Source organism: Centroberyx gerrardi, chromosome 17, assembly GCF_048128805.1.
Source record: "Centroberyx gerrardi isolate f3 chromosome 17, fCenGer3.hap1.cur.20231027, whole genome shotgun sequence".
Classification (NCBI taxonomy): domain Eukaryota; kingdom Metazoa; phylum Chordata; class Actinopteri; order Beryciformes; family Berycidae; genus Centroberyx; species Centroberyx gerrardi.
In genome coordinates this window covers 19630335-19646374 of record NC_136013.1, presented here as the reverse complement: position 1 = coordinate 19646374, position 16040 = coordinate 19630335, and the positions used below count along the sequence as shown (strand labels likewise).

At 45.6% G+C, this 16040-nt stretch overlaps 1 protein-coding gene across 4 annotated transcripts in view; it reads right to left on the bottom strand.

Annotated features, from left to right (window-relative positions):
- daam2 (dishevelled associated activator of morphogenesis 2) overlaps positions 1-16040 on the bottom strand; it is an 88033-nt gene that overhangs the window by 21782 nt on the left and 50211 nt on the right. For all 4 annotated transcript variants that reach the window (XM_078289410.1, XM_078289412.1, XM_078289411.1 and 1 more), the window contains exons 4-11: positions 13866-13940; positions 9755-9849; positions 2327-2660; positions 1485-1595; positions 1096-1199; positions 878-944; positions 584-701; positions 76-214 (exon numbers count right to left, since the gene is read on the bottom strand). In XM_078289410.1, the coding sequence (XP_078145536.1) occupies positions 76-214; positions 584-701; positions 878-944; positions 1096-1199; positions 1485-1595; positions 2327-2660; positions 9755-9849; positions 13866-13940 (1043 nt within the window). The remainder of the gene's footprint in view (positions 1-75; positions 215-583; positions 702-877; positions 945-1095; positions 1200-1484; positions 1596-2326; positions 2661-9754; positions 9850-13865; positions 13941-16040) is intronic.

The window sequence follows — 16040 nt, the reverse complement described above, 5'->3', positions numbered from 1 at the left end:
CTGTACGACTGCTCTGAGTGGACATTCTAGGTACTTTTCTGCTCTGATCATGAATAAAGATGTGCTGCCACTTACATGCGGATGATGTTCTTGACGCTGAAGTTGTCCAGGGGGGCGGCGTCGGGGTCCTCGCCCTTGTCGTCCTGTAGGACTATCTGCTGGAGTATCCTGTCTAGGAGCTGCCAGTGCTGCAGGCTGCCGCCTCCGCGCTTATCTGGGTATGGAGAGACAGAAGTACTAGGGTTAGACTGATATATTGGTTTAACTATGTTGGCCTTTTATTAAATATCATATATTGGCAAATGTCGTCCACCACCGATATGATGGAGGTTCCTCCCGGACCACAGATACATAAAAACAGCAAACGTGCTGTTATAATGCTCAATTTTCATGTGCATGCTATTACTAGAATGCAACATCATAAATGCGATCGATATACTTGCTGCCTCGGAGGCCATCGTAACCTTTCACCAGCCTTTGAGGCATACAGAGTCTATAAACAGTTTACCTGTCCTGGAAGCATCCTCGTGAATTTGATCAGTATCAGTGAGTCAAATAAAATCCTTGTTATCAGGCTACTCACATGGCATCTGCAGGCAGTGCTGGAGGATGGAGAGGAGGTATGGGTAGGCCTCTGTGTGGTTCAGCTTCTTCTTGATCAGCTCAAACATGGCACCGGCACTCTTGGTGTCTACATGGGACTGTTGAAGAAAGTGAGAGATAATCAGTCCCCAGTGACTCTTAAACTATAAGTTTGATGATTGTTTTGTGTGACTTAGGATGAATTGAACCGGAGAGCCAAAGTAGTACAGTCCCCGATAGCAACTTGACAGCAAAATGGATTGTTGTCTAAGGGAATGGTGGATCAACTACTCACCATATCAAACCGTTTGGCCAGTTCCGAGTCATCCTCGTTCCGCACCATCTCAAAGAAGTCCAAATGCCTGAAGAAGGAGAATACGGACTGATGAGATTGAACGACTTACTGCACCTTAATTTAAGTCTGAAATGTTGGATGCCAGTTTTCCACTCCAGGAAAATCAATGAAGTGGATATACTTTTATTGGTTAATTGGTCATTAGGTCCCAGCCTCACCTATCCAGAGTGGCGTTATCGTGCTCTCGGAGCTTGTCGATGACCGGCTGGATGCCCAACATCAGGAACTCGTACCTAAGGTGGAGGCGGAACTCCAGGTTGTCCTAGAAATGCAAGGAGAGCGAATGACAGAAGTGAAAAGTTGACATAATGAACCCACCATGAAAAAAATCAAGTGTTCAGTATATTTTTAAACCTTTGCATTGAAATTGAAATGCATTTTTATATCCGATTCCCAATCAAAATCAAAAACGATCCCAAAAAATTGAAACAATCAAACGAGTCGCATGACTTTTTTTCCTGCCAAATATTGAAAATGTGTTCAACTAAGCTTCCCCAAGGTTTGTTTGACTGTGTAATCTAAAAGGCCTGTGGTTGTTCAGTCTGACCTCCCCAGCTCCAGCGTTGAGCACAGCATTGATGAAGGACATGATGGCCGTCTTCAGGTTGACCTCGTCTCTGTAGCGGCCCGTACTCCTGTCCAACTCGTTCAGCAGCGTCTAGACGGTCAGGACAGACAGGAGAGTTAATCAGCAAGTTTGTCTTTGATAAGAAAAATATATTAGTGCCGAAAGTGGTTAGATTCTGAGTGAAGCAAACCAGGTCACACAGAGGTAACCATGCCAACTGCTCATTCCCTTCATTCCCTCCCTGTTCCACTGACCCCCAACACATTTTCACACCTTAAGCATAATACAAACCAACATTAAAAGGCCCATAACATCTGAATCACTCAGCTCCTGTGTTGTTAGCTTAGCCTGAGGTGGCGTGATTTACCACACACCCTGGGGACTTGTGAGACCCGGCTTGTTGACACAGTCCTGCTAGTCACTACGGCACCACCGCACACTCACGTACCCCCCTACAGTCCCGCCTGCATACTCCATAACTCTGGATGTCCTCACGTGCCTTTAATACGGCCGATGTGTTGACTTAACCTCAGCTACGAGAGTGTAAGTATGAGCTGCTACAGCGCGAGTCTCCAACTAATCAAAATGACCACAGCATGATTCATCCTCTCTTTGCCAGAGTATCACCCTCAAATATTTCGCCTGCCCTTTCCCCTAAACTCTAGATGCCTCATGTCCTCAGCAATGGCAAGTATGTAAGTGCTCAGAAACAGTTCAAATACAATAACTGCTCCAAATATGGATCTGTTTGCACCTCTAACACTTACGATAAAGACCAACCGACACTCTATCCATCAAGTAGGCTCGATTCCCTCTCTCACCTGGAAGCGAGTCCTCTCGGCGGCGTACTTCTGGTAGTGCGCCATGGCCTGCAGCACCTTCTTGTGTCCGTCGGGCACCAGGCACACCGCCCCGAGGATCTCCAGCACCGCCACCTTGGTCTTGATGTTCTCCGTCCGCAGGCTCTGCGAGATGGTGTTGATGCTCTGCGGGTGGGCCAGGACGTGGGCGCGCCCCTGCGAGTTGTTCATCAGGGCCTTGATGCAGCCGATAACGGAGGTGTGGACGCGGCTCTCCGACGTCTCGTAGTCCATGCTGCGCAGGAAGTTGAGGAGGCAGGTGAGGCCGTCCAGCTCGATGAAGCGCGTGACGAACCTGGAGGAGGTGGGGAGAGAAAGAAGTACAGATTCAGCCGTGTGGAATATGGCACAGAGTATACAGTAGCTGGAAGGATCCAAAAATGAGTCCAGAATGGCCAGCATTGTTGCAGTTGGAGAACATTGTGCAACATTCAAACTCTCTGTCAGAAGGCAAATGCCACCGGTGTTTGGCCATGGACACCATAAAGCACTTTTATGTGCTGTTACAATGTCTGCAAGCCATTTTTTTTTCACAAACTGGCTTTTTGAAAAACACATAAGCAAACATACATGTTTTAATGTGATTCTTTATTGATCCCCATAGGGAAATTCTCTTTTCACTTTCCCCTCTCCAGGGAGGTCAAAGGTCAGGGACGCTACAGAATGGCACCTGTGGAGCTGGTAGGGATTCAGTGTCTTGCTCAAGGACACTTGAGCAGGGCAGATGCTTGCTGATACAGGGGCTTGAATGGTCTTCTCTAACTGCTGGACCATGCTGCTGCCCCAATTTCACTCATAAGTAATTGCTAATTTAAGTATTCAGTCAACCTAAGTAAATTGATCTACAATGTATTATAGACAGACACTACTAACTCAACTCATCACTGTCTACAGAACAACCATCAAAGCACCACCAAACATGAATAGCTTCATTGTACATTAAACTTTACACCGTCACCACCCACTCCAAATTCATGCATTATCCTAATGATAACCTTCATTAGCTGGACTAATTACAGAGCGGCAAGTGATTAACCTCTGGGAGAGACTCGAACCTATTGAATGACTGGCAGGACATGTAAATATTGAGGGATGTGACATCTAGAGGGCACACAGTGGGGTTTTGTAAATGATCTTCCCACTCACGAAGATTCCTGATAGGGCTCATAAATTATTTCAAACAAATGTGAGCTTGTAAGACGGAGAGAGAGAGAGAGACGGGGTGGGGAGGAAAAGAGAGAGAGAAAGGGAGGAAATGAAAGAGTCAGAAAGTGAGAGGGACCGAGAAAAGAGAGAGCAAAGTCTGAAAAAGAGAGGGAAGGAAAAAAATGGGAAGAGGGGGCAGTGAAGCGAGATTTATTGCTGCTCATCGTAACAGATACATTGTTTTGACACTGTCAGAGGGGTACAGGCCAAGTTCCATCCCCTCCCACCGCTGTCTTGGCTCGGGCAGGCGTGGAAAAAACACACGGGCCGGCCTTGAAAATATGTAAATCATCCAATTATTATCCTATACATCTCAGGCCAGGGCTCCTTCCCCCCCCTCCTGCTCACACACGATCAATCCCAGATTTCCAGCAGACGCACATGCACACGTACGCACGCTCTCTTACACACACACACACACAATTCACCTGGCATAGCCGGTAAATCTCCCAAAGACATATAATCCTCTGATCTCCAGCAGCGCCTGGATGAGATCACAGAGATCATACTGTACGTCTGCATGTACACACACTCAGACACACACACACATGTTGAGTCCACCTTCCTCGACAATGCAATATGGTGAAATCATAGAGAACACACACGCTCACACACACACAAGCTCTTAACAGGCAATGTGCTTCTTGTTTTAGCGTAGTCACGACTCTTTGGAACATCGCAGTTGCGGTCTCCACTCATCACTAAGATAGTTCAAAATAAATCCAATATATTAGATGTGACTTGATTCAGATGTAAGGCAGACACTGGAACTGGAGCGAGGCAGATCTGATCCAAGTGTTGAAGTTGCACATCTTATATCGGTGACAAGTCTTTGGCCGGCGGAGCAGCTGTATAGCGATACGCCTGTCCGTGAAGCGCGGGCCACCTCAGAGAGAGATTTCATACTGGAAGAGAAATTAAGCTGAACATCCCGGTGATTAATGTATGGAAAGCGGAGGGGCGAGGGATGTTGTTCTTGGAGTCCGGGTTCAAAAGGGTGGATGGGATTCAAGGCTTCGCTCGCTGCCTGGATGTCACGCTCCGTTGGTTCGCCGACAGCTCGGTAAAAACTCATACACACACACACGCAGAAGAGCGCGCACGCCCCTGTCTACAGGAGGCACATGCACGCGCTTTATGTGGGGAGCGGGAATGCGTATGTGTGCACGAAAACACACGCATGCATAGCTCCTCAAAGGACATTCAACGTCAACTAATCCTCTGTACTGTAAACAAAACCTGCTAGTAAGCTGACATCCAGCTATTCCCTCTCTCCTGTCCCCTTTCCTCCCCATTTCTCTCTCTCTCTCTTTTCCTTCCTTCCTCCTTCCCTCATCCTCTCTCTCTCTCTCCCTGTCTCTGATGAGCGCTTGGATCAATGGATCCCATCTCCTCCGACTTAGGAGTCTCCTCTCGTCTTCCCCTTCCCACTGACATTCACGCTCAGCCGAGTGGCTTGCAGGATTTTTTCTTTCCTTTTTTTTTTTTTTTTTTTTTTGGATCGACCGCTGCATACTTGAAAACCCGCCGGGGTTGCGTTCAAGACAGCGAGAGCTAGACGACCGCTGCATACAATATGAGCTCAGGCAGAGCTGAACAATACCGAGGCCCAGCCAAACCCCCCCACACCCCGACCAAACACACACAGTTCTTCAGACAGACAAAAGAAAGAAGAGAGGAATAGAACTTTGAGCGGGACGAGACTAAACAACAGTGGAGCGAAAAATGATGGCGGCGTGCGTCGAGTCAGGGCCAAATATGGTCAGAGGTAATGTCAGGTTAGCTGCAGGTAGAAATTAAACCAGATTTTCACTATATTTTCTGACAATTACTAAGAAATTGTCAATGCTGAAGGTCAGGAGCCATTGTAAAATCATTGAGGATCACATAATTTGTTCAGAGACTTATTTCCATTTATCTAAACAGCGTAAAACCCCTAAACCAGAGGCAGTCCATGTTCTAAATAAGATGGGCAGTGTGGAAAACTAATCCAGATGCACAAAATATCTTTCAAAACTCTTCCAACTAGTTGGATTTTCAGAAGTTTTCGCTGCACCATTCTGCTTTCTTTGAACTGTGGATGACCCCCTGTATGGCAGGCGGTTGGTTTGGAGTTCGCCCTTGCCTCAAAGCTTAACCACGCAAACTGATCTAAGTGTAACACGTGCACACACACACACGCACACACACACACTTTCCCTCTTCCCTCCTTCGTCCAATCACCACATACACACTTGCATCTCCCTCAAACAGCCACACACCTACCCCCAGGCATAAAGACACACACATATACTTCTTGCTCTACTATAAAAAGGGCCAGACAGCGGACAAGGGCCCAGGAGGTTCTTTCAGAGGTGCTGCTTAAAACCATTTAACCGAGGTGTCTGCGGCACTTGGAGGAGAAGTCATACGATATTGCCACGGCTCTCACTCAAATAAATTTTCCGCGATGTGAGGCCCGCTGTTTCTGAACTAAAGGTCGCACAAAGGGCTACACTCGCAAACGCAGATCACAATCGAATCCCTGGCCGAGCTGCACATGTACCTCATCTGCGGCGTGTATAGTATATCATAGCATGGAGGGAATGGCTTATATAGTCCTGGGTTTACAGCCAAATCCACAGGGAGCGGTCGGTGCGTGAATGTGTGTGACTAAGTTGGTCCCAGGTGTGTCCTGTGTCTATAATGGCTCCTGTGCCTTGTGGTTGAAGACAGAAACACACACACACACACACACACACACACGTACATAAACCTAGTCATTATTCTTACTAATTGGGCAATAATCAGACACTCGGGGACACAAACTTTCAGAAACAGCAGACCTAAATGCAATTAAATACAAACTTTATATTACTTTGCACCATCAGACCCATGTAAGTATGTGGTTTGTGTGTCTGTGTGTGTGTGTCTGTGTGTGTGTGTGTGTGTGTGGCTGTAAGCAGGGCCAAGGAGGATGTGTGTGTATGTAATTACATCGGAAGCCCAACGCATGGGGGATCAGAGTAGGGTGGGAGCACATAACCCCCCTGCTCCACTCCGCCTCTCTCTCGCTCCCTCTCGCCATCCTTTTATCGCCGTTCCAACACAAACCTCCCTCTCCGACAACCCGAGCCTCTCCTCCAGCCTTCTGCCTGCCCTCCTCTCCCTCACTTTTCTCCATTTCCCCCTCACATGCTAAGTACCACGGTCTAGTCGGGAGTGAGACATCGGCACTCTTAAAAAGCGAAAACATTGTTCCATCCAAGACTCTTTAAAGGTGCGATATCCCCCCCACCCCACCCTTAGTTCCCCCAACTAATGTATTCGGTAATATGTGAAAACAGATATAAAGTTCACTCTCTGTTGAGCGGAACCTTTGAGACATCCGGCGGCAAAATGTTTTGAAGGATAATATTTGCATATGGTGGTAGGAATCAGGACCTTCCAAAGGGCTGTTGACACAAGCGCTCTCCTGAGGAGCCGGGGAGCGGCTGCAGTCGACTCGAGTCAATATTCTTGCTGGAATGGCTTTGCAGAAGCAACGTCCAAAGACCCGTCCCGGGAAGACTTGTGATGCTCTACTGACATGGACCTGGGACCGCAGTGCATTCTGGGCCAGTGTGGCCTCGGTGACCTGCAGGAAAGCTCCAGTTCCTGTCCTCCTCTTCTTATTTTCTTTCCAACGACACAGCGGAAATGACAGTGACTGAGGGGTGTCGCTTCTTAAAAACAAGCATACATAAATGCACATGAACTGACACATCACTATAAAGCATGGGTACGTACTGCAGAGCTTTTCAAGTGCAAGATGCTCTGACAATTTCCAACCATAATCTATAATCCGGATGCGTAAATGACTAAATAGGTCAACACAGCTTGTGTAAGCACACTTAATGGTGTGGTTAAAACGCGGCTGGGTGCCTACAAGAGACTGTAAATATTTAAATATTTGGAAGCTAAACTGAATGTACCACTTGTGTTTGCATTTTTAATTTGAGTATTGCTCTAGCAGTTTATGTTTGTACGTGGGGGCCCACTTGAGACGGGATCCTGCTGCACGTATGCGAGTCAACACACAGCCTCAACACGACGGTTCAAGCTCCATTTGACAACTGGTAAACAAAGCAATAACTGTTGGCAGAGAAAATGAGATAAGCTGTAAAATCACCTAAAGGGAAAGTTCAGCCAATTTTCAAAATGGCTCCTTTGTTTATAACTGCGTATAATGAATCACATTTGTATTTGAAATAACAAGACATCCAGGCCATTAATTTGATTTTCCTCTTACAGCTATAAAAAAATGCTTTTTGGTAAGCAGCAAACAAGCTACCGTATCAACTGACATTCATAATCATCCTGTCTGCCTGCTGTGCTTTCTCACTATGGGAGGTGAATACAAGCATTGATTAAATGAACATCACGTAGACATCAGGCCCTTGCTGCTGAGAGCCAACACATCTCTGGAAAGTCTGCAATAAAGACTAAGCAGAAAGTTTTCTTCATCGACTTGAGGGACCAATGAGACGGGGGGGCATGATAAGGAAATGAGTGGTTGATGTTCATATCACATATAACACACCAGAACATGTAGCACTTGCCGCTTCAATGCCTTATAATCAGCGTATGAGGAAAAGCGACAACAGTGGGTGGCTTGCTGACAATGTGCTGCTTTTGTGCGCTCTGCCTGGCACCCTGCATGCCCACCATGTGGTTGGGTGCTGTGGCCCTCCAGAGGGGGCCGAGGGCACAAGGGCACCTCTTTACTCCGGAGCCCAGCTGTCTCTTTGAAATGCCAGCGGGAGCGAGGGAGGGAGGCCATTTCAGGCCGTCCTCCAAAAGCAAATCGGGAATCACAGCCGAATAGGGGAAAGAAACGGGCTTGTCTCAGAAAACGATGGCATAAAAGGCGTACAGTAGAAATGACAGGCGTTTTCAAAAGGAAAGTCTAGGGAAGCAACCCATAAGTCACTCTGCACAGGCGGCCTCAAGCACAAAGCCACATGGTCCCCCTTTTTTCTTTAGTCACCCATTTGTCATGAAGACGAGACTAGAGGGGGACATTAAAAACACTGTCCCCTCAAACCCATATTCTCTGGGACACACCTGCTACAGTGCTTTACAAAACCCATCTGTGAGTTAATGGGCAATAACTATCGCTCGCTCTGGTAACAGTGTGGCGGCAGGTGCATTAGTGAGAAGTGTTGATTGAGTCATTACAGTGACCTTTAATGAGGTAAATTAAGGACACTTGTGAATGAAATGCAAGGAGGGAGCGAGTGAGAGAGGACTGAAGAAATCTCTCTATCTCTCTATTGGGCTTGTTACTAAAAGAAGATAAATTACTCATTACTCGCTACTCACTTCAAAATTAATAGAACTTTTTACTTGGTGTTGAAGTCCAGTGTTCTTGTCATCCGTTTGCTTAACAAAAATCAAAGTACTGGGAATACCGGGAATGCTAGACTTTTTCCCATGCTTCTCCTTAGACTCTGGAAGCTGCATACCATGCCTTGTTCTAAGTAATGGTGGTCTAGATACTCATACATGCACAGACGCATACGCAAGTACGCACACACACACAATTTCATCCATATACTTACACACAAACACATGCGCACAACCCAGACATGACCCAGACACTTGGGCCCTCTTGGGCTTTTGTCACTCCACACATAAGGTCTGTCACTTCATTGCACCCCAAGAGAAAACTCAACACCCCCGCTTCGGTCCAGACCACTGTATCGTACAACTGGCACCGGCTGATGGACAGCACCAAAGGAGCCGCTAATGGGGGGAAAAGAGGGGGCAGTTTTGTATTAGCGGGCTGTCCAATGCCCTTGAATGTTTCTTTGTGGTTGATGAGTGACGCCTTACAGCTGCTGGCGACCATGTCAGGAGAAGAAAAGGGAGGACTGTAGGTCTTGATGTGACTCGAGTCAAGCGGTCTTATTTCAATTTGGAGTAATTAAAAGGGCTCCTTTTACTGTGATCCTACCGTGACAAGAGACAGACTTCACGGAGAGTAATTCTTTACTGTAGCATGTAGCATTACAAGTTAATAAGTGTAACATTACCTCAATAAGTCAAACAGCAGGAATGCATGACGGAAACAGATGTTTCAAGAGGCGGCAAATGCAAAGCTGTGCACCGTCTGCTACGCAGGACAGGTCAAGGTTTAGCTGGACCGAGAGATTCGCTCACCTCATTGGTTGAGTCCGAAGTGCCGTTTTCAGATCCTCCACCACCTTGTTCCTCATTTCCATCTCCTCCTCATCGAAGGCAAACAGGGTCTGCATCTGGAGAATTTGGGGAAAAATGAGGATGTAATTGAATGGAAAAACAATTGATTGATATCAGTGGAATTTGGCTTAGTGAGGCGCCAATGGACAAGTTAACTGCTGGCATGAATACTGTATTTTTCACTTTTAATTAAGAGTTCTTTCAAATAGTTGTGTCTACTGGGACAACATGCGATTCAACACAAGAATGCTAATCTTAACTTGGCAGCAGTTACTAGTATAGACCAGTAACACACTATATTTCCTCCCCTTTACAAGCGAATGTGTTTGTTAAATTGTTCCTAGCAGCACAGATAATCAGAACCTAATTAGCATGCTTATGTTTCAGGCACCACAAATCAAACAGATCACGTCTTTTTTCCTTTCAATGCCATTTTCCTATTAAAGAGCTGTTTGAAGCTATACAACATGCAGTCCTGCAGGCAATTAGCTCCAATCAAGCCTGCAACAAATGCTAAAACAAATGGGGCAGATCATTAGAAAAAACGTACACCAGTGCTAGTGTTAATGGATTTTTGCGTCACTTAAAGGCTCCCTCAACAACATCAAAGGGCGGTTGTGCTCCCATTAGTCGGGGGCGCTGGGCTTCTGTTTAGCCTCTCCAGGCGTTTTCCATGGCAGCTCACTGCCAAGTGCTAAGGTTCAACCACTGTGTGTTTTAGCAACGTAGTAAAAAGCTAGTCACAGTGGCTGCCCATTAATTTGCCTATAAGATAAATTTGATTGAAAGTGACCCCGTTTTCCAACCCTCTAAACCCTCAAGCACCCCTTAAAAAGATATAAAGGGCAAAGTTGGGTGCAAATATTCCATGGTGGTAAAGCGTTTGAGAAAAGCAATAGCACCCACATAGTTAACGAGAGAAGTTATAGCAACCCCATGTTTGACTGCCTAACAACAACTCTGCGCTGTCCGGTGTGTGAGAGTGTTTAACCTAGAAACAGTGCAGTCAAAACATCCATCGTGTCGACTTAGCTTCAAGTCCAGATGGTTCCGAGACCCTTTGCCAAGAAGTAAAGGCCCTGGCTCCCGTTTCTCTAAATGAATATGTTCATAGTCAATGGGAAGTTGGACACAACAAGTGTCAGGGAGAGTGAATGATTTGGTCGTGCTGTGAGCCAGTTCACCGTGTCAATGAGTCTAGCCAAATGGCTCCTCTCTACATCTGTTGTTTGTATGCTCATGCTAACCTGTAGCCAAGATGCACATAAGGATACTATTATAGCCAGTTGGTAAACCAGCAGAAGGTACTTCCCTACCACCTGAGATGGGAAGTTCCCTACCAGAACTACAATTCTGCCTTCAAGCTAGTCGTCAGTGTGTTAATTGAGTGAGACATAACTCAACTTGCTGCTCATCAAAACCTTAACTTGGACCAGGTGTGTCAGTGATGAGACAAGACAAATGTTTATGCTTTTACTTAATATAAATCAAAGCAAACAGCACTATTTTAACCAAAATGCTCGTGCAAAGTTAGACACCAATGCGCAAACTAAAAAGCTGACAAAACTCCTACTATCCTATTGTTGATAGCTTGTTAGCTATCATGTTTTCTTTTGACATCGCAACTAAGCCACGTAATTCCTAGCTTGTAAGCATTTTGTCGACCGTGAATCAAGTCACTATTTATGGTTGTGCAGTCTTCTGACAACAGAAGAAGATTAATGTCAACAACACTTGTGTTATGTTACACATTTCATTGAAGCTCCAAATAAGCGATGGCAGATTGAGTCAGCGGTGACAGAAAGGAGGCTTCTTCACATTACTGCCAATGGCTCCTCGCCTCTGGGTTGAAACTCCACTCTGTTCTCTGTCACTCTGTACTCTCTATCTTTTTCTTCAGAAACCTCTGTCCTAGTGGGAATTCAAAAGCTAGTGTGCTAGCTTGGACACAGCAGGGTTACAGAAACTTTTGTCAGAATCACGGGGGCTCATGTTTGACTTATCGCTCTGTGGCCAACGAAAAAAAAACCTCAAGCTCTGACAGGGTTTTATGAATGAACATCAAGGAGCTGGTTGTAATCTCTCCGGGCGGCAAGGCGAAAATGAGCTCATCCAATAAGTCAGCTACTGTGGAAGGGCTGTCCCCGGTGAGCTGGCCCGGGAGCCAAGACATGAAGTCACGGCGGAGCGGAGCACCTCCAAACTTTAAAATGCGCTCCTGTCAAGATGCTGTCTGGAGCTCCGCGGTGGAGAAAATGGAAGACTGATAGTCGGAGTGGAAATAGGAGGCAGGAAGGGGAGGAAATTGGTCGGAGCTATGGTGAATAAGACAGACTTGGCTGACGTGGGGATTGAACAAGAGAGTGCTTGTTTGTGTAATAAAAAAAAAAAAGGAGGTAGAGACTGCAAAAAATATCCATCTTAACAAGTCACTTAAAATCTTATTTTTCTTAAAACAAGTAGAAAGAAATCAGCCACTGGTGTACGATAATTCACTTGTTTCCAATGCAAATCAATTGAGAATTTTCTTGAAGTGTCATTTTATTGATGCTGCAGTGATCTGCCTGATATTGACACTTCTTTCTACAAAATTCCCAAAACTGCATTGGAAAGTGGAATTATCTCATCGCAGTGGCACATTTTTCACTTGTTTTTAAGAAAAATAAGATTTTAAGAATGAATATGAGAACGAGTGATTTGCTACGATGGAGATTTTTTTTGCAGTGGAGATAGTAAAAAAGAAAAAAAGAGGCTGACACATAAGTCTGACAGCGTGTACGACACCTAATAGCAGAGAGGCACCGCTATGGCCCTGATGGATTTAAAATTCTTGGCAACTCACAAATCAGCACTTTCTCCTGACGGCACTTTAAATGTATGTGTGTGTGTGTGTGTGTGTGTGTGTGTGTGTGCGAGCTGCCGGAGCCTTTAAGAGAATGACAGTAAAATTGTTTCTCCAGACGTCGACGCTGAGCTCAGGTACCGGTTTCAAAAATGGCTCATTTTTCGTCCCCAAAAGTCGGTGCCAATAAACAAAAACAGCTGTAAAAATAGCAAACTAAACATGGCTTGTTGCTACAGGCGTGTTTGCCAGAAAAACAAACAACATGGCAATAAACAGATATTAAAAGCCATTACTTTTTTGGCCCTGTGTTCGCGGTGATCTGCGTGAATTACGGTTGAACAGTTTGTGTACTCCTTGGCCTGGAAAAGACTTGTAAAATATCCAAATTGGTGGGCGGTTTTGGCCAGGTATGACACAGAAAAAAAAAAAAAAAAAAGTTCATTACCGACATGGGAGCTCTTGCTGGAGTTGCAAGACTTTGTCCTAAATACTATAAAGTGATTTGTCTCTTCAAACTTCATGCTTATGTGTCATTCTTGAAGAGTTAGCCCTAAAATTTCAGGTTTTATGATGTTCAAACGTTCACGGCTGACATATCTGTGTCGTATCCACCCTGGCACTTACACCTGCTTTGTCAAAAACAAGCTTGTTCTCCACACCAGAGCAGGTATTCAAGATTCTTGCACGTGGTTTTTTACTCACACAACCAAATGATAATCAGATAACCGCAGAGATGTCTGAAATAATGCTCCGTTTATGTATGTACACCGCTTTCTGATGAGATCACGCTGTTTTTATTGGCAGCCATATAGGCTAAAAATAATGAATATTGTCATCCTGGCTTCTCTCAGCTTCTCCGACAGGCATTCCCACTGACTGAACTGCTGAGTGGCTAAATAGCCTGTTTGTCATCGCTCTGTGTGTATGTGTGTGTGTGTGTGTGTGTGAACGCCGGGGTCGCAGGGAAGGAATGCGGCCCTGTGAATGTAGCAGAGTGCAGTCAGCGGGGAAATGATTAAAAAAAGCGAGCCAAGACAGAAGTTGGAGAAAGAGCGACCGAGGGAACGGTGACCTCTTCGTAATGGAGGCAAGAGGCCGAAATCTAGCGGAGCGTACTGTAATGGTGCGATTACAGTCGGCCAGGAATGCTCACTTGTGTGGGAATTTCGACAGAGGGAGACAGACGGACATTCAGACAGAGGAGACGGGAGGATGAGTTTCACTTACGGCAGCCATGGAGTTGATGCGGTCGATGTAGTAGTCGGGCCAGCTGGTGGCCAGCTTGTTGGGGTCCTCTTGCTCCTGTGCATGGACACAAAGATGCAAAGCTTGAGACTAACAGAAAATGATAAAGCATAGCTCTGTTGGCTTAGTTGGGAAGTTGGGAACCCACAGTTTGCATATTTAAAGTTTGCCTGTCAACAGTCTATATACATTTATTACATATTTATATTTTTCCAACAGTAAGATATATTTCTACATTTTGCTCTCCCAACCCCTTCATCCCAAGACTTTTGCCTCAGCTCCATACCTCAACAACCACATGAACAGACTATAAACGGATCAGGCAGGCCAGTCCATAATAACTGGGTCACAACAGCTCAGACTATTCACTTGTCTTAGCATTTATTACATGGGGGGGGGGGGGGGGGAGAGAGAGAGAGAGAGAGAGAGAGAGAGAGAGAGAGAGAGAGAGAGAGAGAGAGAGAGAGAGAGAGAGAGAGAGAGAGAGAGAAAGAGAGAGAGAAACACCGCCTGGAGGAACGGAGTGCACTTCACAATAGCTTTCGATAGCTCTGTCTGAAACCAATTTGTCCTGGCCAATCGGAGGGAGCGCGATGCCACGAGCAAACCAAGGCACAGGGGAATATGGAGACGATGCTGCTCGTTCACATCTGGTATTGTTTAGCTGGGGCTTGGAGCGCTGGTGGAACGTTGTTGTTGTTGTTGTTACTGCGCGCACGTCAATGAGAGCTGGAAACTCGGGGAGAGGTGGAAAACAGCGAATTGTCAGAGGAGCGGCACTTTAAGGGCAGCATCATGTAGTTTTGTAAGATAAGAAAGACGAAATCATAGTTATCTGCAGAAGCTTCAAATGCATTTCACATCTCACTCTTTTGACGCAAAATGAACCGAGAGGAAACCCAGAGATGTAAATGCAGCGGGAGGGCAGGACCATCGCAGACAAAGAGCTACTTTCTAGTCTCAGGGCTCCAGAGATCCAGTTTTCCTCCGGGAATGCTTCATTTATTCAGTACTAAAGCCATGTCATAAACATTACTGACATTTCAGAGGTTCAAATTTCCCTCCTTCATAAAGCCTCTCGAAGCCCACATAAAGCTTTAAGAGCAGTTTACTGAGGTTTCATGCAAAGTTAGTTGGATCAATCGATTGAAAAGTGCAGTGTGGACACAGATAAGCGGAGAACACTGTACTGTACCAAATACCATGGTAATATAACAACATGGAACAATCAAACAAACAATCCATGGCAGTACATTTGCTTTCAATGAGGCTCCCCTAACAGATCAGTTTGGAAAGCCAATTATATGATGCATGGAGAATCAACTTGTTGATGGAAGATGTCAGGGCCAAAATAATCTTTCCGATATCTTACAAAACTGTATTCAAGTGCTATGACAAGTTCACTTACTGCATTCATGCTGCAGCAAGGGCTTATCAGTTCTCTCTGTGGTCACTCCCTGATATGGGAAATCGGTATTTCATGCCACCTAATACCTTCATTTCTAAAATCAACAGTGTTTCCGTGGTAGCACTATACACACCTAGCACAACAAAGGACCTTTTCTGATGATAAAGCCAGACAAAACCCATCTCTGGCACAAGCCTGAATTGTTTGTCACCAGAGACAAAATCCTCTTATGATCTCTGGTAACCCATTGACCTACAGCGTTGGACACAAAAATGGGCTGCGAAATCATGGCAGAACATTCACCGACATCTGAATGATGAATGAGATAATCTGTAAATTTATGCAGGACAACGCAACTACACTGCAGTCTTTTGCGTTGGAGTTTCGGGTCGATGTGGATTTCAGTGCTTGCAACGGCCATTGTTTCTGGTCTGCAGTACTAAAATAAAACAAAAACAATAGAACTCACTGTACTACTCAGTTTGTGTTTCCACTATTCTGCCGACACGCTCTGGACGCGTTGCCAGACAGATCCTGACGCTAAGATTAACAACTTAACTGCTTCTCTCGGCCCTTCAGCCGCCGATACGCCCTCGAAAACACGTCGAGCCCAACGCAACATTTACTCTGGCAGTTTCACGAGCCGGAGTAAAGTACTGTAATTTTCGTCTTGTTTTGGGTTAAACGAGAGGTGATTATGAGATGGGGTTCGTTTTGGGGGTCCTGGTGATAAAGGCCCATACACTGCC